At 39.2% G+C, this 23,269-nt stretch overlaps 1 protein-coding gene across 1 annotated transcript in view; it reads right to left on the reverse strand.

The window, feature by feature from the left end:
- MLYCD (malonyl-CoA decarboxylase) overlaps nt 1-23,269 on the reverse strand; it is a 558,150-nt gene that overhangs the window by 208,040 nt on the left and 326,841 nt on the right. The window contains 1 exon segment of the mRNA XM_053700801.1: nt 10,803-10,959. Within this exon segment, the coding sequence (XP_053556776.1) occupies nt 10,803-10,959 (157 nt within the window).

The raw sequence follows: 23,269 nt of genomic DNA on the forward strand, positions 1-23,269 counted from the left end.
GAACAAACATTTTCTTAAGGTAACCCTCTAACTTTTTATCCATTGGATCTGAAAAGGCACAGCTATCCTCCACCGGGATAGTGGTACGCTTAGCTAAAGTAGAAACTGCTCCCTCCACCTTAGGGACCGTTTGCCATAAGTCCCGTGTGGTGGCGTCTATTGGAAACATTTTTCTGAATATAGGAGGGGGTGAGAAAGGCACACCGGGTCTGTCCCACTCCTTAGTAATAATTTCAGTAAGTCTCTTAGGTATAGGAAAAACGTCAGTACTTGTCGGTACCGCAAAATATTTATCCAACCTACACATTTTCTCTGGGATTGCAACTGTGTTACAATCATTCAGAGCCGCTAACACCTCCCCTAGCAATACACGGAGGTTTTCCAGCTTAAACTTAAAATTTGAAATGTCTGAATCCAATTTATTTGGATCAGATCCGTCACCCGCAGAATGAAGCTCTCCGTCCTCATGCTCTGCAAATTGTGACGCAGTATCAGACATGGCCCTAGCATTATCAGTATACTCTGTTCTCATCCCAGAGTGATCTCGTTTACCTCTAAGTTCTGGCAATTTAGACAAAACTTCAGTCATAACATTAGCCATGTCTTGTAAAGTGATTTGTAATGGCCGCCCTGATGTACTTGGCGTTACAATATCACGCACCTCCTGAGCGGGAGATGCAGGTACTGACACGTGAGGCAAGTTAGTCGGCATAACTTCCCCCTCGTTGTCTGGTGAATGTTGCTTAACATGTACAGATTGACTTTTATTTAAAGTAGCATCAATGCAATTAGTACATAAATTTCTATTGGGCTCCACCTTGGCTTTTGAACATATTGCACAAAGAGATTCCTCTGTGTCAGACATGTTTAAACAAACTAGCAATTAGACTAGCAAGCTTGGAAATACTTTTCAACTAAATTTACAAGCAATATGTAAAAACGTTACTGTGCCTTTAAGAAGCACACAAAAAAACTGACACAGTTGAATAACAATGAACCGGATTAGTTATATAAACCAAATTTAGCAAAGGATTGCACTCATTAGCAATGGATGATTAACCCTTAATATCAGAAAAAAACGTATAACAATTGACAATATAAGCGTTTTTATCACAGTCAAGCACAGTCTCACAGGTCTGCTGTGAGTGATTACCTCCCTCAAAACTAGTTTTGAAGACCCCTGAGCTCTGTGGAGACGTCCTGGATCATGCAGGGAGAAAAAGACAGACTGTGACTGAATTTCTGATGCGTAGTAAAAGCGCCAAAATAGGCCCCTCCCACTCACACTACAACAGTGAGGGAAGCTCAGTAAACTGTTTTAATTTAAAACAAACGACAGCCATGTGGAAAATAAAGCCCAAAACAATTTTCACCAAGTACCTCAGATAATTAAACGATTTAACATGCCAGTAAACGTTTAAAATCTAATATATGAAATGTCATTAAAAAGCCTGCTGCTAGTCGCTCACACTGCAAGTTAGGCTAAAAGTTATATGCATACAGTATTTTCCCAGTGAAGTGCCATTCCCCAGAAATACTTAAGTGTAAACATATATACATATCAGCCTGATACCAGTTGCTACTACTGCATTTAAGGCTGTACTTACATTATATCGGTATTAGCAGTATTTTCACAGTCAATTCCATTCCTTAGAAAATAATATACTGCAACATACCTCTTTGCAGGTGAACCTGCCCGCTGTCCCCTGATCTGAAGTTACCTTACTCCTCAGAATGGCCGAGAACAGCAAACGGATCTTAGTTACGTCCGCTAAGATCATATACAAAAACTCAGGTAGATTCTTCTTCAAATTCTGCCTGAGAAGGAAACAACACACTCCGGTGTCGTTTAAAATAACAAACTTTTGATTGAAGATATAAAAAACTAAGTTTAATCACCACAGTCCTCTCACACATCCTATCTATTAGTTGGGTGCAAGAGAATGACTGGGTGTGACGTAGAGGGGAGGAGCTATATAGCAGCTCTGCTTGGGTGATCCTCTTGCACTTCCTGTTGGGGAGGAGTTAATATTCCATAAGTAATGATGACCCGTGGACTGACTACACTTAACAGGAGAAATTGTGAACAACTTTGTATAATGTTTTAAATATTTTTCAATATTTCTCCAACTCTTTTATGTTCTCAGGTAAATAGATTTAACCACCGCCTATGTATCTCAAATCATATATGTAGTATCATCCCCATAGATAGAACAAACATGTAAGTCCTCATTTTTCATATCATACTTTGTACAATGTATATTTGTATTCCTCTCATATATATAAGTTGTCTTTGACTTTGCATATAATGTAATTTGTATCACCCTTCAAACTGATGTGAGTTTGCTTAGAATGTTCAGATAACTACTGGTTAAAAAAAGGTGTGTCTAACACCAACCAATAACCAGCTCACATCAATCCTTTTTAAATGACACACCGGTGTCTGTCTAGGTTTATGAGTACGGCTAACGCCGAAACGCGTAAAACCCTTTGTTTCTGTGTGCTACCATGTCTGTTTTTTAAGATATCCTAATAAAGCTGCTATTTTTTTACCTTTTGGAGTTTCGGGATATTTTTCCTTTTTCTACTATTATCATTTTGGATTACTAGGAATCCTGCATTGTCCCGCATCCATCGGCAACTGTGACTACCCCTGGCGGTCTTTTCTTATTACCTACAGCTCTGTATCAAGTCTAAGTCTCTGGTTTGAACTGTGCCTGTAAGTCTAACCATACTGGGGATTGGCTGTGCCCTGATTGAGCCGTGACTCACCTATCCTCCACCGGGATTGGCGAAGCCTACAACGTACGTCATATCCGTGAGGGAGTTCCGAATCCGAAGCTGATCGAGGGTTGCGAGTGACACGGAGCTTGGGTCCTTGTGAAAGTGAGTTGAACCGGGCTGCACCTGCAACAAAGATCCTCTCAGCCGACACGGAAGCAATGAGCAATCGGAGTATTCACTTTGTTATTCCGTCTCCACAATTGGTGGTTGCTCGTTGCTTGATGTTAAGAAGTTCATGGCATATTAGGTGAGTGCTCATTAGAGCGACAGCTTGAATGTACTTATTCCCACATTACTGATCAGCATTGTTTGGCACTTTTGCTAGCATGACTTTACCGCTACAAGACATACTTTCAGAGCTGCTGACTGCTTTTTCATTCAATCGGTTGTTTCCTTTGAAAACCCAGAACTTTTCCTTATTTATTATGGGACCAGAGAACTCTAGGGCACATTTTTGCACCAACCATGCCTGCAAACCAGAGCTAGTAAGGCTTCTGTGTGCTGGACTGCGTTTGAACAAAGTAAGCCTGTAGCAGAATATTTAGCCACAAACCAGCAAGCGCTTCCCAGGTGCGGGACCTAAAATGGGCCGGCTCCTAAGCTTACATTTGTGCTTTTTCAAATAAAGATACCAAGAGAAAGAAGAAAAATTAATAATAGGAGTAAATTAGAAAGTTGCTTAAAATTGCATACTCTATCGGAATCATAAAAGTTAAATTTAGACTATCCATTTAACAATACAAGTCCTTCCTATACCCCTGAGGGGGATAACATAATTTATGCCTACCTGATAAATTTATTTCTCTTGTAGTGTGTTCAGTCCACGGGTCATCCATTAATTATGGGATATATTCTCCTCCCCAACAGGAAGTTGCAAGAGGATCACCCAAGCAGAGCTGCTATATAGCTCCTCCCCTCACATGTCATATCCAGTCATTCGACCGAAACAAGACGAGAAAGGAGAAACTATAGGGTGCAGTGGTGACTGGAGTTATAATTTAAAATTTAGAACCTGCCTCAAATAGACAGGGCGGGCCGTGGACTGAACACACTACAAGAGAAATAAATTTATCAGGTAAGCATAAATTATGTTTTCTCTTGTTAAGTGTGTTCAGTCCACGGGTCATCCATTACTTATGGGATACCAATACCAAAGCTAAAGTACACGGATGATGGGAGGGACAAGGCAGGAACATTAAACAGAAGGAACCACTGCCTGTAGAACCTTTCTCCCAAAAACAGCCTCCGAAGAAGCAAAAGTGTCAAATTTGTAAAATTTGGAAAAAGTATGAAGTGAAGACCAAGTTGCAGCCTTGCAAATCTGTTCAACAGAGGCCTCATTCTTAAAGGCCCAGGTGGAAGCCACAGCTCTAGTGGAATGAGCTGTAATTCTTTCAGGAGGCTGCTGTCCAGCAGTCTCATAGGCTAAGCGTATTATGCTACGAAGCCAAAAAGAGAGAGAGGTAGCCGAAGCCTTTTGACCTCTCCTCTGTCCCGAGTAAACGACAAACAGAGAAGAAGTTTGTCGAAAATCTTTAGTTGCCTGTAAGTAGAACTTCAGAGCACGGACCACATCTAGATTATGCAAAAGACGTTCCTTCTTTGAAGAAGGATTAGGACATAAGGATGGAACAACAATCTCTTGATTGATATTCTTGTTAGAAACAACCTTAGGTAAAAACCCAGGTTTAGTACGCAGGACTACCTTGTCTGAATGAAAGATCAGATAAGGAGAATCACAATGTAAGGCAGATAACTCAGAGACTCTACGAGCCGAGGAAATAGCCATCAAAAACAGAACTTTCCAAGATAAAAGCTTAATATCAATGGAATGAAGGGGTTCAAATGGAACACCCTGGAGAACTTTAAGAACCAAGTTTAAGCTCCACGGAGGTACAACAGCTTTAAACACAGGCTTAATCCTAGTCAAAGCCTGACAAAAAGCCTGGACGTCTGGATTCTCTGCCAGACGCTTGTGTAAAAGAATAGACAGATCAGAAATCTGTCCCTTTAGTGAACTAGCAGATAAGCCCTTTTCTAAACCCTCTTGTAGAAAAGACAATATCCTAGGAATCCTAACCTTACTCCATGAGTAACTCTTGGATTCACACCAATATAAATATTTACGCCATATCTTGTGGTAAATTTTTCTGGTAACAGGTTTCCGAGCCTGTATTAATGTATCAATAACCAAATCCGAAAACCCACGCTTTGATAGAATCAAGCGTTCAATTTCCAAGCAGTCAGCCTCAGAGAAATTAGGTTTGGATGGTTGAAAGGACCCTGAATTAGAAGGTCCTGCCTCAGGGGTAGAGACCATGGTGGACAGGACGACATGTCCACTAGGTCTGCATACCAGGTCCTGCGTGGCCACGCAGGCGCTATCAGAATCACCAATGCTCTCTCCTGTTTGATCCTGGCAATCAGTCGAGGAAGCAACGGAAAAGGTGGAAACACATAAGCTATGTTGAAAACCCAAGGGGCTGCTAGTGCATCTACCAGCACCGCTCCCGGGTCCCTGGACCTGGATCCGTAACAAGGAAGCTTGGCGTTCTGGCGAGATGCCATGAGATCCAGATCCGGTTTGAACCAACGAAGAATTAGTTGGGCAAATACCTCCGGGTGAAGTTCCCACTCCCCCGGATGAAAAGTCTGGCGACTTAAAAAATCCGCCTCCCAGTTCTCCACGCCTGGGATGTAGATCGCTGACAGGTGGCAAGAGTGAGACTCTGCCCAGCGAATTATCTTCGAGACTTCCAACATCGCTAGGGAACTCCTGGTTCCCCCTTGATGATTGATGTAAGCCACAGTCGTGATGTTGTCCGACTGAAATCTGATGAACCTCAGTGTTGCCAACTGAGGCCAAGCTAGAAGTGCATTGAATATTGCTCTTAATTCTAGAATGTTTATTGGGAGGAGTTTCTCCTCCTGAGTCCATGACCCCTGAGCCTTCAGGGAGTTCCAGACTGCTCGCCAGCCTAGTAGGCTGGCATCTGTTGTTACAATCGTCCAATCTGGTCTGCGAAAGGACATTCCTTTGGACAGATGAACCCGTGATAACCACCAGAGAAGAGAATCTCTGGTCTCCTGGTCCAGATTTAGCAAAGGGGACAGATCTGAGTAATCCCCGTTCCATTGAATTAGCATGCATAGTTGCAGCGGTCTGAGATGTAGGCGCGCAAATGGCACTATGTCCATCGCCGCGACCATTAAGCCGATCACTTCCATGCACTGAGCTACTGATGGGCTTGGAATGGAGTGAAGGACACGGCAAGCATTGAGAAGTTTTGATAGCCTGGACTCCGTCAGGTAAATCTTCATCTCTACAGAATCTATAAGAGTCCCTAGAAAAGGGACCCTTGTGAGTGGTAACAGAGAACTCTTTTCCACGTTCACTTTCCACCCATGCGACCTCAGAAATGCTAGAACTATCTCTGTATGAGACTTTGCATTTTGAAAACTTGACGCTTGTATCAGAATGTGGTCTAGGTACGGAGCCACTGCTATGCCTCGTGGTCTTAGTACCGCCAGAAGAGAGCCCAGAACCTTTGTAAAAATTCTCGGGGCCGTAGCCAACCCGAAGGGGAGGGCTACAAACTGGTAATGCCTGTCTAGAAAGGCAAATCTTAGGTACCGATAATGATCTTTGTGAATCGGAATGTGAAGGTAGGCATCCTTTAAATCCACTGTGGTCATATATTGACCCTCTTGGATCATGGGTAGGATGGTTCGAATGGTTTCCATCTTGAACGATGGAACCCTTAGGAATTTGTTTAAGATTTTTAAATCTAAGATTGGTCTGAAGGTTCCCTCTTTCTTGGGAACCACAAACAGATTTGAATAAAACCCTTGCCCCTGTTCCGTCCGCGGAACTGGGTGGATCACTCCCATCACTAAGAGGTCTTGTACACATTGTAGAAATGCCTCTTTCTTTACTAGGTTTGTTGATAACCTTGACAGATGAAACCTCCCTTGTGGAGGAGAAGTCTTGAAATCCAGAAGGTATCCCTGAGATATAATCTCCAGCGTCCAGGGATCCTGTACATCTCTTGCCCAAGCCTGGGCGAAGAGAGAGAGTCTGCCCCCCACTAGATCCGTCTCCGGAAAGGGGGCCCTGACTTCATGCTGTCTTAGGGGCGGAAGTAGGCTTTCTGGCCTGCTTGCCCTTGTTCCATGACTGGTTGCTTTTCCAACCCTGTCTGTAAAGAGCAGTAGTTCCTTCCTGTTTTGGAGCGGAGGAAGTTGATGCTGCTCCTGCCTTGAAATTACGAAAGGCACGAAAATTAGACTGTTTGGCCTTTGATTTGGCCCTGTCCTGAGGAAGGGAGTGGCCCTTACCTCCAGTAATGTCAGCAATAATTTCCTTCAAGCCAGGCCCGAATAAGGTCTGCCCTTTGAAAGGAATGTTTAACAATTTAGACTTAGAAGTTACATCTGCTGACCAGGATTTAAGCCAGAGCGCTCTGCGCGCCTGTATGGCGAATCCGGAATTTTTAGCCGTAAGTTTGGTTAAATGCACTACGGCATCCGAAACAAACGCATTAGCCAGCTTAAAGGTTCTAATCTTGCTCAGAGACTCATCCAATGATGCTGTGCGAATCGTCTCTTCCAGAGACTCAAACCAGAATGCTGCCGCAGCAGTGACAGGCGCAATGCATGCAAGAGGCTGTAATATAAAACCTTGTTGAATAAACATTTTCTTAAGATAACCCTCTAATTTTTTATCCATTGGATCTGAGAAAGCACAGCTATCCTCCACCGGGATAGTGGTACGCTTGGCTAAAGTAGAAACTGCTCCCTCCACCTTAGGGACCGTCTGCCATAAGTCTCTTGTGGTGGCGTCTATAGGGAACATTTTTCTAAATATCGGAGGAGGGGAAAAAGGCACACCGGGTCTATCCCACTCCTTACTAATAATCTCTGTAAGCCTCTTTGGTATAGGAAAAATGTCAGTACACACCGGCACCGCGTAGTATTTATCCAGCCTACATAATTTCTCTGGGATTGCCACCGTGTCACAATCATTCAGAGCCGCTAACACCTCCCCTAGCAACACGCGGAGGTTCTCAAGCTTAAATTTAAAATTTGAAATTTCTGAATCCGGTCTCCCCGAATCAGAACCTTCACCCACAGAATGAAGCTCTCCGTCCTCATGTTCTGCAAATTGTGACGCAGTATCAGACATGGCTCTCGTGTCATCGGCGCGCTCTGTCCTTAACCCAGAACTGTCGCGCTTGCCTCTTAACTCTGGCATATTGTATAACACTTCTTTCATAACATTAGCCATATCATGTAAAGTGATTTGTAAGGGCCTTGATGTACTTGGCGCCTCAATCTCACGCACCTCCCGTGCGGGAGACGAAGGTACTGACACGTGAGGAGAGTTAGACGGCATAACTGCCCCCTCGTTGTCTGGTGATCATTTTTTTAAGAGGTACAGATTGATTTTTCAAAGTAACATCAATACAATTGGTACACATATTTCTATTGGGCTCCACAACGGCTTTTAAACATAATAAACAAGCAGATTCCTCTGTATCAGACATGTTTAAACAGACTAGCAATGAAGCTAGCAAGCTTGGAAAATACTTTCAATAAGTTTGCAAGCAATATAAAAAACGCTGCAGCGCTTTTAAAAAACACAGTTGAGTAACTAAAAAATAATTCAGTTATAGTCAACAATTCTTTAAAGGTATTAATTAGCAGAGGATTACACCCATTAGCAACCGGATGATTAACCCCTCAGTACCCAAAAAAACGGATAACAAATTAATATAAAACATTTTTATCACAGTCTAACACACTGTCACTGGTCTGCTGTGACTGATTACCTCCTTCAAAAAACAAAATTTTGAAGACCCCGGAGCTCTCTATAGACGTCCTGGATCAAGGAGGAAGAAGCAGGAAGACTGTGCTAGAATTTTAACTGCGCAACAAGGCGCTAAAAAGAGGCCCCATCCGCTCATTTACAACAGTGGGAGACCTGATATAACGGTTTCTATGCAGAAATATACGTTAGCCATGTGGAAAAAAATTCATGCCCAAAGGATTTATCACCAAAGTACCTCACAAAACGAATAACATGCCAGTAAACGTTTTGAAAATAAACTTCTTTAAATGTCATGCAAAGTTATCACTAAGCCTGCAACCAGTCGCTACCACTGCAGATAAGGCTTAAGCATTATTTCAGTATTAACAGTATTTTCACAGTCAAATTCTAGTCCCTAGAAAATAACTCTACTGTGCATACATTTATCAGCCTGATACCAGTCACTACTACTGCATTTAAGGCTGTACTTACATCATACGGGTAACAGCAGTATTTTCTTAGTCAATTCCATTCCCAGAAAATATTGTACTGCACATACCTCATTTGCGGTGGACCCCGCATGCTATTCCCATGTTCTGAAGTTACCCCACTCCTCAGAATGTCGAGAACAGCCAGTGGATCTTAGTTACGCCTGCTAAGATCATAGAAAAAACGCAGGCAGTTTCTTCTTCCAAATACTGCCTGAGATAGAAAAAAACAGCACACTCCGGTGCCATTTAAAATAACAAACTTTTGATTGAAGAATAATTAAGTAAAAACTCCAACTCCTCCCGCGACCTCCTTCTTTGTTGAGGGTTGCAAGAGAATGACTGGATATGACATGTGAGGGGAGGAGCTATATAGCAGCTCTGCTTGGGTGATCCTCTTGCAACTTCCTGTTGGGGAGGAGAATATATCCCATAAGTAATGGATGACCCGTGGACTGAACACACTTAACAAGAGAAAATGTAGTTAAATTAGGTTGAAATAACTACTCTGAGGAAGTGTGCCTGGTGGCTTAGGAAACACGTCAGATATTACCTGTGGGTATGACAAACAATTGGATGATATGAATATACTTTGTATACAATAAATAATAGACTTTTTAATTGCAACAAGGATGTGTCTGCATTTTTTCTCATTTGAAATACTAGCTCTTTGACTGCAAAGGGCTCTAATGCACTCATATATATGTCTATATATGTATACATATGTATGTATGTGTTTATACGAGTATATGCATGTAAATACATATATACACATATAAATACACATATATAGACATTGATATTTACATACAGTACATATACATATATCTTTAGAGATATATATGTATGTATCTCTATGTTAAAGCCCTTTACCTGCTTTTTTTTTTTTTTTCTAACACCTTAGACTTCATATCTTTGAGCCCTTATAACTTTTTTGTACAATATTTTTTTCTTTCCAATGGCATGGAGAGTCCACAATTCCATTCAATTACTGTTTGTGGTCAGGAGTTGAATTTCAGAACAATAATAGAATGGAATCGTGAACTCTGCATTAACAGGAAGGAAAATAATTTATCAGGTAAGCATACATTGTGTTTGTATTAGCTGCTGTTATTATGAATGTAACTGTACTTTCTAATATATTTTTTAAGTGTTTTGTGAGACTTTTTTGTTTTGTGAAACAGTTAGCCACATCTCTGAGAATTCGCTAACCCGACAAGCGTTAACTTTTAATTGCACTCAAACGATCAAGTTTTACTTTCAAGTTGTAATACCAACACATTTTAACCTGTACGCAAACAAACTTAAAAACTCTATATTGCTTGAGTGCAAACATTTGCGCTCCACTCTAACTCTGGCCCGCTATTGGTTATTTATGTCATGTGTTTAAACTTTTGTAAAATAAGGAATTTCTGAGTAGAGAGGTGTAGCTGTAATTTTTTTACATTCCCTTATTTTAATTAAGACTTTGGTTTAAAAAGTGCAGATAATATATCATTGTTTCTATGGACGGGCTACTACAGTAACGTTTCCAGCATCTTTGACAGTAAAGTTAATAATTTATAAACCGGGAAACCTGATGCAGTATGCAAGTACTTTACAGAGCAAACCAAAATATCCCCAGTGCAATCAGACCCATATGGTGATTAATGTTATATTTACAACATAAATCAGCATGAACCAAAGTCTGCAGAATGATATTCCATGTGTTTGTAACCCACCTGAATACTGCCTGAAATTTGCTGCATTAGAGCAACGTGTAAAACGATAAGCGGTTCGCCAGGCATGGCACTGTGAGAAAACATGTAGCATCTTCTGTAAGGACCAACTCTACGCTTCATATCAGTCCAGTTCCGTACTGGGTGTACTGCTTCATATCTATAAGAATAAGTGTTTGTATCATCAAGAAAAATAATTAAGATTTAAAGATAAAGGTTCATGTTATTGGGAAAAATAACAGACAATTAAATAGACGGGCTTTTAAAAACTGAAAAGTATTCTATACAAAAGAAACAAAATTATTGCTTTTTTTTAAATAAATGGTTATTGCATCCCTTTTAATTTTAAAAAAGTTAGTGATCCTGCAAAACATAAAGGTCTGATGTTTACAGAGTCTATTAAAAAAAGTGTTTGAGCAATATAAATGGTATCACTATTGATAGGACACATAAATGCAAAATCCCAGGTGCAAAATAGGTTGTGTATATGAAAAAGCAGCATTTACACACGTTTCATGCTTTCCATATTTAACCTGGGTACTCAATAAATAGTCCTCTATATTAAAACATAAAATACTAACTATGACACTCTTAGAACTTTTTTTGTAATTTAAAAATACAATAAACTTTTAATGACCCATATTAAAATCAAATCAATATGTTGGCTTAATTGTAAAGCCTTTGTCAAAACAATATTTGAATCATTATAGTGAAAATAATTAAATATTCTCATTCTTTATAGCATGTAATTTTATCAACCCTGCAAATATATGTGTTTAACCCCTGCAAATGCAGCTGACCCAATCAGCAGGGCTAGTCAGACAACAGATCTTTTAAGCTGAAACACTTCCATATTTTCAATATGGCTCAATAAAATAACATAATTTATGTAAGAACTTATCTGATTAATAAATTTCTTTCATATTGGCAATAGTCCATGAGCTAGTGACGTATGGGATATACAATACTACCAGGAGGGGCAAAGTTTCCCAAACCTCAAAATGCCTATAAATACACCCCTCACCACACCCACAATTCAGTTTAACGAATAGCCAAGTAGTGGGGTAATAAAAAAAGGAGTAGAAAAGCATACAAAAAAGGAATTGGAAATATAATTGTGCTTTATACAAAAATCATAACCACCATAAAAAGGGTGGGCCTCATGGACTCTTGCCAATATGAAAGAAATTAATTTATCAGGTAAGTTCTTACATAAATTATGTTTTCTTGCATGTAATTAGCAAGAGTCCATGAGCTAGTGATGTATGGGATAAAAATACCCAAAATGTGGAAGACCACAGAAGAGTCACTAGAGAGGGAGGGATAAAATAACAACAGCTATTTCCACTGAGAAATTAAATCCACACAATAATTAAGTAGTAGAATCAAACTGAAACAGTTGCTGAACAACTTTTTCTACCAAACACTGCTTCAGAAGAAGCAAATACATCAAAATGCTAAAAAAACAAAAGTATGCAAAGAAGACCAAATTATTGATTTGCAAATTTGATCAACCTAAGCTTCATTCTGAAAATGCACAAGAAAAGGTGACTGAACTTAGTAGAATGAGCTGTAAAACTCTGAGGTGGAGCATGCCCTGCCTTAAAATAAGCCTTGATAAACAAAAGCTTTAATCAGGATGCCAAAGAAATGGCAGAGGCTTCCTAACCTTTTCTGGAACCAGAAAAACACAATTTATGTAAGAATTTACCTGCTAAATTAATTTCTTTCATATTGGCAAGAGTCCATGAGCTAGTGACGTATGGGATATACAATCCTACCAGGCGGGGCAAAGTTTCCCAAACCTCAAAATGCCTATAAATACACCCCTCACCACACCCACAATTCAGTTTAACTAATAGCCAAAAGAGGGGTGATAAAGAAAGGAGCAAAAGCATAAACAAAGGAATTGGAATATTGCGCTTTATACAAAAAATCATAACCACCATAAAAAGGGTGGGCCTCATGGACTCTTGCTAATATGAAAGAAATTAATTTATCAGGTAAATTCTTACATAAATTATGTTTTCTTTCATGTAATTGGCAAGAGGCCATGAGCTAGTGACATATGGGATAGCAATACCCAAGATGTGGAACTCCACACAAGAGTCACTAGAGAGGGAGGGATACAAAATAAAGACAGCCAATGCCGCTGAAAAAATTAATCCACAACCCAAATCATAAGTTTTAATCTTATAAAGGAAAAGAAAAAAACTGAAATTATAAGACGAAGAATCAAACTGAAACAGCTGCCTGAAGAACTTTTCTACAAAAAAACTGCTTCTGAAGAAGAAAAAACATTAAAATGGTAGAACTTAGTAAATGTATGCAAAGAAGACCAAGTTGCTGCTTTGCAAATCTGACCAACTGAAGCTTCATTATAAAAAGTCCAGGAAGTGGAAACTGACCTAGTAGAATGAACTGTAATCCTCTGAGGCAGGGATTTACCCAACTCCAAATAAGTGTGATGAATCAAAAGCTTTAACCAAGATGCCAAAGAAATGGCAGAAGCCTTCTAACCTTTCCTAGAACCAGAAAAGATTACAAATAGACTAGAAGTCTTCTTGAAATCTTTAGTAGCTTCAACATAATATTTCAAAGCTCTCACCACATCCAAAGAATGTAAAGATCTTTCCAAAGAATTCTTAGGATGTGGACACAAAGAAGGGACAACAATTTGCCTACTAATGTTGTGTGAATTCACAACTTTAGGTAAGAATTTAAATGAAGTCTGCAAAACTGCCTTATCTTGATGAAAAATCAGAAAAGGAGACTCACAAGAAAGAACAGATAATTCAGAAACTCTTCTAGCAGAAGAGATGGCCAAAAGAAACAACACTTTCCAAGAAAGCAATTTAATGTCCAAAGAATGCATAGGCTCAAACAGAGGAGCCTGTAAAGTCTTCAAAACCAAATTAAGACTCCAAGGAGGAGAGATTGATTTAATGACAGGCTTGATACGAACCAAAGCCTGTACAAAACAATGAATGTCAGGGAGTTTAGCAATTTTTCTGTGGAATAAAACAGAAAGAGCAGAGATTTATCCTTTCAAGGAAATCGAAGACAAACTCTTATCCAAACCATCCTGAAGAAACTGTAAAATTCTAGGAATTCTAAAAGAATTCCAAGAGAATTTATGAGAAGAACACCATGAAATGTAAGTCTTCCAAAATCGATAATAAATCTTTCTAGAAACAGATTTTCGAGCCTGCAACATAGTAATAATCACTGAGTCAGAGAAACCTCTATGACTAAGCACTAAGTGTTCAATTTCCACACCTTCAAATTTAATGATTTGAGATTCTGATGGAAAAACGGACCTTGAGATAGAAGGTCTGGCCTTAGTGGAAGTGGCCAGGGTTGGCAACTGGACATCCGAACAAGATCCGCATACCAACACCTGTGAGCCCATGCTGGAGCTACCAGCAGTACAAATGATTACTCCATGTTGATCTTGGAAATCACTCTTGGAAGAAGAACTAGAGACGGAAAAATATAGGCAGGTTGATAACTCCAAGGAAGTGTCAATGCATCCACTGCTTCCGCCTGAGGATCCCTGGACCTGGACAGGTACCTGGGAACTTTCTTGTTTAGATGAGATGCCATCAGATCTATTTCTGGAAGCCCCCACATCTGAACAATTTGAAAAAACACATCTTGGTGAAGAGACCACTCTCCCAGATGTAAAGCTTGATGACGGAGATAATCCGCTTCCCAATTGTCTATACCTGGGATATGGACCGCAGAAATTAGACAGGAGCTGGATTCTGCCCACACAAGTATGTGGGATACTTCTTTCATAGCTTGAGCACTGTGAGTCCCACCCTGATGGTTGACATACGCCACAGTTGTGACATTGTCTGTCTGAAAACAAATAAATGGCTCTTTCTTCAATAGAGGCCAAAACTGAAGAGCTCTGAGAATCGCACGGAGTTCCAAAATATTGATTGGTAATCTCGCCTCTTGAGATTTCCAACCCCCCTGTGCTGTCAGAGATCCCCAAACAGCTACCCAACCTGAAAGACTCTCATCTGTTGTGATCACAGTCCAGGACGAACAAAAGAGGCCCCTTGAACTATACAATGGTGATCTAACCACCAAGTCAGAGACAGTCGAACATTGGGATCTAAGGATATTAATTGTGATATCCTTGTATAATCCCTGCACCATTGGTTCAGCATACCAAGCTGAAGAGGTCTCATGTGCAAACGAGCAAAGGGGATCACGTCCGATGCTGCAGTCATGAGACCTAAAACCTCCATGCACATAGCTACAGAAGGGAATGATTGAGACTGAAGGTTCCGACAGGCTGCAACCAATTTCAGACGTCTCTTGTTTGTTAGAGACAAAGTCATGGACACTAAATCTATTTGGAAACCTAAAAAGATTACACTTGTCTATGGAATCAAAGAACTTTTTGGTAAATTTATCTTCCAACCATGTCTTTGAAGAAACAACACTAGTTGATTTGTGTGAGATTCTGCAGAACGTAAAGACTGAGCAAGTACCAAGATATCGTCCAAATAAGGAAACACTGCAATACCCCACTCTCTGATTACAGAGAGTAGGGCACCGAGAACCTTTGGAAAGATCCTTGGAGCTGTCGCTAGGCCAAAAGGAAGAGCAACAAATTGGTAATGCATGTCTAGAAAAGAGAATCTCAGGAACTGATAGTGATCTGGATGAATCGGAATATGAAGATATGCATTCTGTAAGTCTATTGTGGACATAAAATGCCCTTGCTGAACAAAAGGCAGAATAGTCATAGTCACCATCTTGAATGTTGGTACTCTTACATAACGATTCAAGACTTTTAGATCCAGAACTGGTCTGAATTAATTTTCTTTCTTTAAAACAATGAACAGATTTGAATAAAACCCCAGACCCTGTTCCTGAAAAGGAACTAGCACGATTACCCCAGATAACTAGGTCTGAAACACACTTCAGGAAAGCCTGAGCTTTCTCTGGGTTCACTGGAATGCATGAGAGAAAGAAACTTCTCACAGGCGGTCTTACTCTGAAAGCTATTCTGTACCCCTGAGAGACAATGTTCTAAATCCAATGATTTTGGACTGAATTTATCCTAACATCCTTGAAAAATTTTAATCTGCCCCCTACCATCTGAGCTGGAATGAGGGCCGCACCTTCATGCAAATTTGGGGGCTGGTTTAGATCTCTTAAATGCCTTGGATTTATTCCAGATTGAGGAAGGCTTCCAATTGGAGACAGATTCCTTAGGGGAAGCACTAGGTTTCTGTTCCTTATTCTGTTGAAAGGAACGAAAACGGTTAGAAGCTTTAAATTTACCCTTAGATTTTTTATCCTGAGGCAAAAAAGCTCCCTTCCCCTCAGTAACAGTTGAAATCATAGAATCGAACTGAGAACCAAATAATGTATTACCTTGGAAAAAAAGAGATAGCAATGTCGATTTGGAAGACATATCCGCATTCCAAGATTTAAGCCATAAAGCTCTTCTAGCTAAAATAGCTAAAGACATATATCCAACATCAATTCTAATGATATCAAAAATGGCATCACAAATGAAATTATTAGCATGTTTAATTAATTTAACAATGCTATACACATTATGATCTGATAAAAACAAAAGAACACAGAGCGCAAACCCCTCTGAACGTAAAACAGTTTAATATGATTCACAGCAATAAAATTGACATGTGCGGGCAAAGACGTACATAACATATAAAAATGCAGGCATTAAAAAATCACCACTCGGCAGTAAAACGGCTTGGCACAGATGAGCGTCCGTCTCACTCTATCACACCGGGTCTTTCAACCGGCTGTCTTTCAATCTACTGTTAGAGCTGTCTGCTAAGGTATTTCCGACAAACAATCCAAACCGGAAGTCCAAGAAATGACCGGAACTTGATCACGGCAGAGGTAACTTCACGGATTCCTGACAGTTGTAAGCTACTACAATGTAGCTCAGTATTCCTCGGTGCACAGAACTCTACGCGTTTCGTCGGGTTACGGCCCGACTTTTTCAAGAGAATGTCGTTACCCTGACTGTGGCTCCTATTTGAACCTGGCGGGCAGGGACACGCCTCCAAAGTACAAAGATCTGATAGGTAGATCTTCGCTGCATATACTCAGTCCATAAATGAATAAAGTCCATCATAGGCCCTTAAAGTGAAAGGCTACGAGTATTTCTAAGAAAAAAATACAGAGATAAAAGGCGAGTCAGAACATAATGTAATAGCTACTGGACCGCCATTATAGTGTAATATACATGAGGACAATTCTTGTGATGTTTTAATATTGGAAAGGCATACAGTACATCCTTCACAGTGATTGATATTGGTGAAGTTCATAGACATACACAAAAAAACATAAAAATACATAAAAAATTGTATCAATTAATAATCTCCTAAAAACATAAATAATATAAACATTTCGCATATATTAAAAACTATACATATATCTAAAACATCAGTTCATTGAAGGCATATTATCTCAGGCATAATTGACACAAATATAAGAGTGCGATCCCATCAGTAAAAGTATTGACCCCGAACATCATTTCCCAAGGTATTGTTATAATTTAACTTCAGAGTGTGAAACATGAAAAAAACAAGTATAATACCCCACTACTAAGGACAGGGTGCAAATGGCTAGGTATTTACCTTTATTCTTACATAAAGGCCTGCAAGTCCAGGTCTATATTTAGACCTTTGGAATTGTCAGTGTTGAGGGTTCTGAGTTCATGAATCCAAAAGGTTTCACGTTGTCTCAGACTCCTCAATCTATTGTTGGAACAATTAGGAGGAATCCAATCAAGTATCATGACTTTTAGGCTCTTGTTATTAGCCTCATGGAACTGTTTGAAGTGGAAGGGTACACTGTGATTTTCAATTTTATTTTTAATGTTCCCCAAGTGTTCATTGAATCTACTTCTAATCATTCTTTTTGTTCTACCTATGTAGTAACAATTGCAGTCACATATGAGGAGATATACCACAAAGTTTGATGTACATGAAAATTTATGTTTAACCTTGTAAGATTTGGTTTGAAACACATCTCCTCCAATAATGCGACTGCACATGTTGCAATTCTTAGTCCTGCAAGGCCAGGTTCCATTTTTTCTACTAAGCCAATGGTTGTTAGAGCTTACAGAGGGCGCTTTTATTGATGTAAATCTAGACGGAGCTAACATGTTTTTAAAGTCCCTATTTTTTCTAAAAGTGATGGTGGGCTGATTAGGTAATAATTTCCCTATGATAGGATCAGACGTTAGGATTCTCCAATGTTTTTTCAAGATGTTGCTTATTTCTCTACTTCCCTGACTATAGGTGGTAATGAATCTGATTTCCTCTTTTCCTGTATTAGGATTTTTGTTTTCATTATTATATTTATTTTTATTTTTATTCGAGGGCTCTAACATGGTACCCCTGTCCAAATTGGAGATTTTCTCTTTAACAGTGTTCAGGAGATTCTTGTCGTATCCCTTTTCTGTAAATCTGAGATCTAGTAACTTGGACTCTCCCAAATAATCCTCATAGTGGGTACAGTTACGGCGTATCCTCTGATACTGGCCCAGGGGAATATTTTTCTTCCACCTCGGGAGATGTCCACTTTTGGCATTAAGAAAGCCATTTTTATCAGTGGGCTTCCGAAAATTCTTAACAGCAACCTGGTTGTTATGATCTATGTACAGAATTAGATCTAAGAATTCCATAACGTCCCTATGGATCTTACTGGTAAATCTGAGATTCATGTTGTTATTATTCAGATGTGCTATAAATTCTCTTGCCTCATCCTCCTGTCCCTTCCATATAAAAATCACGTCATCAATGTACCGAAAATAATTAATAATTTTGGTACTAAAAGGATTATTATTCCAAACATAACCATTCTCAAAAAAATTCATAAAAAGATTCGCATAGGATGGGGCAAATGTAGTCCCCATCGCTGTGCCTTGTAGCTGTAAATAAAAATTAGAATCAAATTGAAAATAGTTGTGCTGTAATATAAACTCAATTCCCTTTAAAATAAAATCTTTTTGTAATTGGGGAAGGGGACTATTTTGTAGACTGTCCTCTAGAGCCATGATGCCTTGGTTATGGGGGATACAGGTGTAGAGGGCCGTGACATCGCACGTTACCCATAAAAACTCTTTTTCCCATCTAATGCCTTCAAAAATCCTAATTGTCTGGGTAGTGTCTTTCAAAAAGGACCTAGTGCCCCGGACCAGGGGTTGTAAGAAGTGGTCTATATATATAGAAAGATAGCTAGACAGGGACCCTATTCCAGAAATAATAGGTCTCCCCGGTGGATCCACTAAGGCTTTGTGTACCTTAGGGAGATAGTAAAAAATGAGGATGGAAGGTGAAACCTTTTGGATTCATGAACTCAGAACCCTCAATGAGACAACGTGAAACCTTTTGGATTCATGAACTCAGAACCCTCAACACTGACAATTCCAAAGGTCCTAATATAGACCTGGACTTGCAGGCCTTTATGTAAGAATAAAGGTAAATACCTAGCCATTTGCACCCTGTCCTTAGTAGTGGGGTATGATACTTGTTTTTTTTCATGTTTCACACTCTGAAGTTAAATTATAACAATACCTTGGGAAATGATGTTCGGGGTCAATACTTTTACTGATGGGATCGCACTCTTATATTTGTGTCAATTATGCCTGAGATAATATGCCTTCTATTAACTGATGTTTTAGATATATGTATAGTTTTTAATATATGCGAAATGTTTATATTATTTATGTTTTTAGGAGATTATTGATACAATTTTTTTATGTATTTTTATGTATTTTTGTGTATGTCTATGAACTTCACCAATATCAATCACTGTGAAAGATGTACTGTATGCCTTTCCAATATTAAAACATCACAATAATTGTCCTCATGTATATTACACTATAATGGCGGTCCAGTAGCTATTACATTATGTTCTGACTCGCCTTTTATCTCTGTATTTTTTTCTTAGAAATACTCGTAGCCTTTCACTTTAAGGGCCTATGATGGACTTTATTCATTTATGGACTGAGTATATGCAGCGAAGATCTACATATCAGATCTTTGTACTTTGGAGGAGTTTCCCTGCCCGCCAGGTTCAAATAGGAGCCACAGTCAGGGTAACGACATTCTCTTGAAAAAGTCGGGTCGTAACCCGACGAAACGCGTAGAGTTCTGTGCACCGAGGAATACTGAGCTACATTGTAGTAGCTTACAACTGTCAGGAATCCGTGAAGTTACCTCTGCCGTGATCAAGTTCCGATCATTTCTTGGACTTTCGGTTTGGATCGTTTGTCGGAAATACCTTAGCAGACAGCTCTAACAGCCGGTTGAAAGACCCGGTGTGATAGAGTGAGACGGACGCTCATCTGTGCCCAGCCGTTTTACTGCAGAGTGGTGATTTTTTAATGCCTGCATTTTTATATGTTATGTACGTCTTTGCCCGCACATGTCTATTTTATTGCTGTGAATCATATTAAACTGTTTTACGTTCAGAGGGGTTTGCGCTCTGTGTTCTTTTGTTTTTACAGTTTGTCCCTTGGGAGCAGTAACACAGTTCATTGCACCCTTTAACAGAGCAGCATCCTCCAATACACCTTTCTTCTCAGCGTTTATATATCTCTCTTTGGGAAGTATCATTTTTGTATTAATTTTGTATTATTTTTGTCTTATTTTCTGAAATACTATTAAGTGTCAGGATCTATTTATTGTGCAATACTTGCTTCTTTAAATTGGCCTGCTCTATAGGTTTATGCCTGTGAGCTCGCTTTAGCGCATTTATCGTTGTATTTTCTTTTGTGGGGTCAGAGAAGCGCAGTCTATATTCGTTTTTTTTGTATACATTATGATCTGATACTTGTTGCGCTAAAGTTAACAACCAAAAAGTTGAAGCAGCTGCAACACCAGCCAAAGAAATAGCAGGCCTAAGAAGATGGCCTGAACATAAATAAGCTTTCCTTAGATAAGATTCAAGCTTCCTATCTAAAGGATCCTTAAAAGAAGTACTGTCTTCCGTAGGAATAGTTGTACGTTTAGCAAGAGTAGAGATGGCCCCATCAACTTTGGGGATCTTTTCCCAATACTCCAATCTATCAGTAGGCAAAGGATACAATTTTTTAAACCCTGAAGAAGGAGTAAATGAAGTACCCAGTCTATTCCATTCCTTAGAAATCATACCTGAAATAGCATCAGGAACTGGAAAAACCTCTGGAATAACTACATGAGGTTTATAAACCGAATTTAAACGTTTACTAATTTTAGTATCAAGAGGACTAGTCTCCTCCATATCTAATGCAATCAACACTTCTTTAAATAAAGAACAAATATACTCTATTTTAAATAAATAAGAGGATTTGTCAGTGTCAATATCTGAGGCAGGATCCTCTGAATCAGACAGATCCTCATCAGAGATAGATAAATCAGTATGTTGTTGGTCATTAAAAAAATCAACTCTATGAGAAGTTTTAAAAGACCTTTTACGTTTATTAGAAGGCGGAATGGCAGACAAAGCCTTTTGAATGGAATCAGAAATAAATTCTCTTAAATTTACAGGAATATCCTGAGCATTAGATGTTGATGGACCAGCAACAATGTAATGAACTAATACTGATGGAAACATTCTCTGCATGTAAAAGTTTATCATGGCAACTATTACAAACCACAGCTGGAGGAACAGTTACCACAAGTTTATAACAAATGCACTTAGCTTTGGTAGAACCGATATCAGGCAGCAGGATTCCAGTAGTAGATTCTGAGACAGGATCAGATTGAGACATCTTGCAGTATGTAAAAGAAAAACAACATATAAAGCAAAATTATCAATTTCCTTATATGACAGTTTCAGGAATGGGAAAAAATGCAACAGAATAAGCCTCTGACATAGAAAAAAAGGCAAAAGAAATGAGGTCTTAAATATTGAAAAAATGACGCAACCTCGTAAAAAGACTTGGCGCCAACTAAGACACCGGAAATGAAGAATTTGAATCAACAAATAATTGTGGGTGTAGTGAGGGGTGTATTTATAGGCATTTTGAGGTTTGGGAAACTTTGCCCCTCCTGGTAGGATTGTATATCACATACATCACTAGCTCATGAACTCTTGCCAATTACATGAAAGAAAACAGCAAATAGACTAGAAGTCTTCTGAAATCCTAGTAACCTCGATATAGAATTATAAAGTTCTTAGCACATCCAAAGTATGTAAAGAACTCTCAAAGAATTCTTTAAGATTAGGACACAAAGAATGGAAAACAATTTCTCTACTAACGTTGTTCAAATTCACAACCCTAGGTAAAAAAGAAGTCCACAAAACAACTTATCTAGATGAAAAAAATCAGATAAGGAGACAAACAAGAGAGAGCCGATAAATCAGAAACTCTTGTAGCAGAAGAGATAGTCAAAATAAACAACACTTTCCAAGAAAGTAGATAATCTTCCAAGAAAATCTAGGCTCAAAAGAAAATAGCCTGCAAAATATTTAAACCAAGTAAGACTCCAAAAAGGAGAAATTAATAAATGAACAGGCTTAATACCAACCGAAGCCTAAACAAAACAGTGAATATCAGGAAGTTAAAATTTGCAGACAAACTTATCCAAACCATCCTGAAAAACTGTAAAATCCTAGGAATTCTAAAAGAATACCAAGAGAATTTATGAGAACAACACTATAAAATATAGGTTTTCTAAACTTGATAATACATGTTCCTTGAAACAGACTTATAAGCCTGCAACATAGAGATAAAAGCTGAGTCAGAAAAACTTCTATGACTAAACACTAATCAATTTCCATACCCCCAAATTAGTAATTTGAGATCCCGATGGAAAAATATAATTTATGCTTACCTGATAAATTAATTTCTCCTGTAGTGTAGTCAGTCCACGGGTCATCCATTACTTATGGGATTATAAATCCTCCCTAACAGGAAGTGCAAGTGGATCACCCAAGCAGAGCTGCTATATAGCTCCTCCCCTCTACGTCATAGCCAGTCATTCGACCGAAACCATACGAGAAAGGAGAAACTATAGGGTGCAGTGGTGACTGGAGTTTAATTAAAATTTAGACCTGCCGTAAAAACAGGGCGGGCCGTGGACTGACTACACTACAGGAGAAATGAATTTATCAGGTAAGCATAAATTATATTTTCTCCTGTTAAGTGTAGTCAGTCCACGGGTCATCCATTACTTATGGGATACCAATACCAAAGCTAAAAGTACACAGATGACGGGAGGGACAGGCAGGATCTTTACACGGAAGGAACCACTGCCTGTAGAACCTTTCTCCCAAAAACAGCCTCCGAAGAAGCAAAAGTGTCAAATTTGTAAAATTTTGAAAAAGTGTGAAGTGAAAACCAAGTTGCAGCCTTGCAAATCTGTTCAACAGAGGCCTCATTCTTAAAGGCCCAAGTGGAAGCCACAGCTCTAGTAGAATGAGCTGTAATCCTTTCAGGAGGCTGCTGTCCAGCAGTCTCATAGGCTAAACGT

This window comes from Bombina bombina, chromosome 1 (genome assembly GCF_027579735.1).
Source record: "Bombina bombina isolate aBomBom1 chromosome 1, aBomBom1.pri, whole genome shotgun sequence".
NCBI classification, from domain to species: domain Eukaryota; kingdom Metazoa; phylum Chordata; class Amphibia; order Anura; family Bombinatoridae; genus Bombina; species Bombina bombina.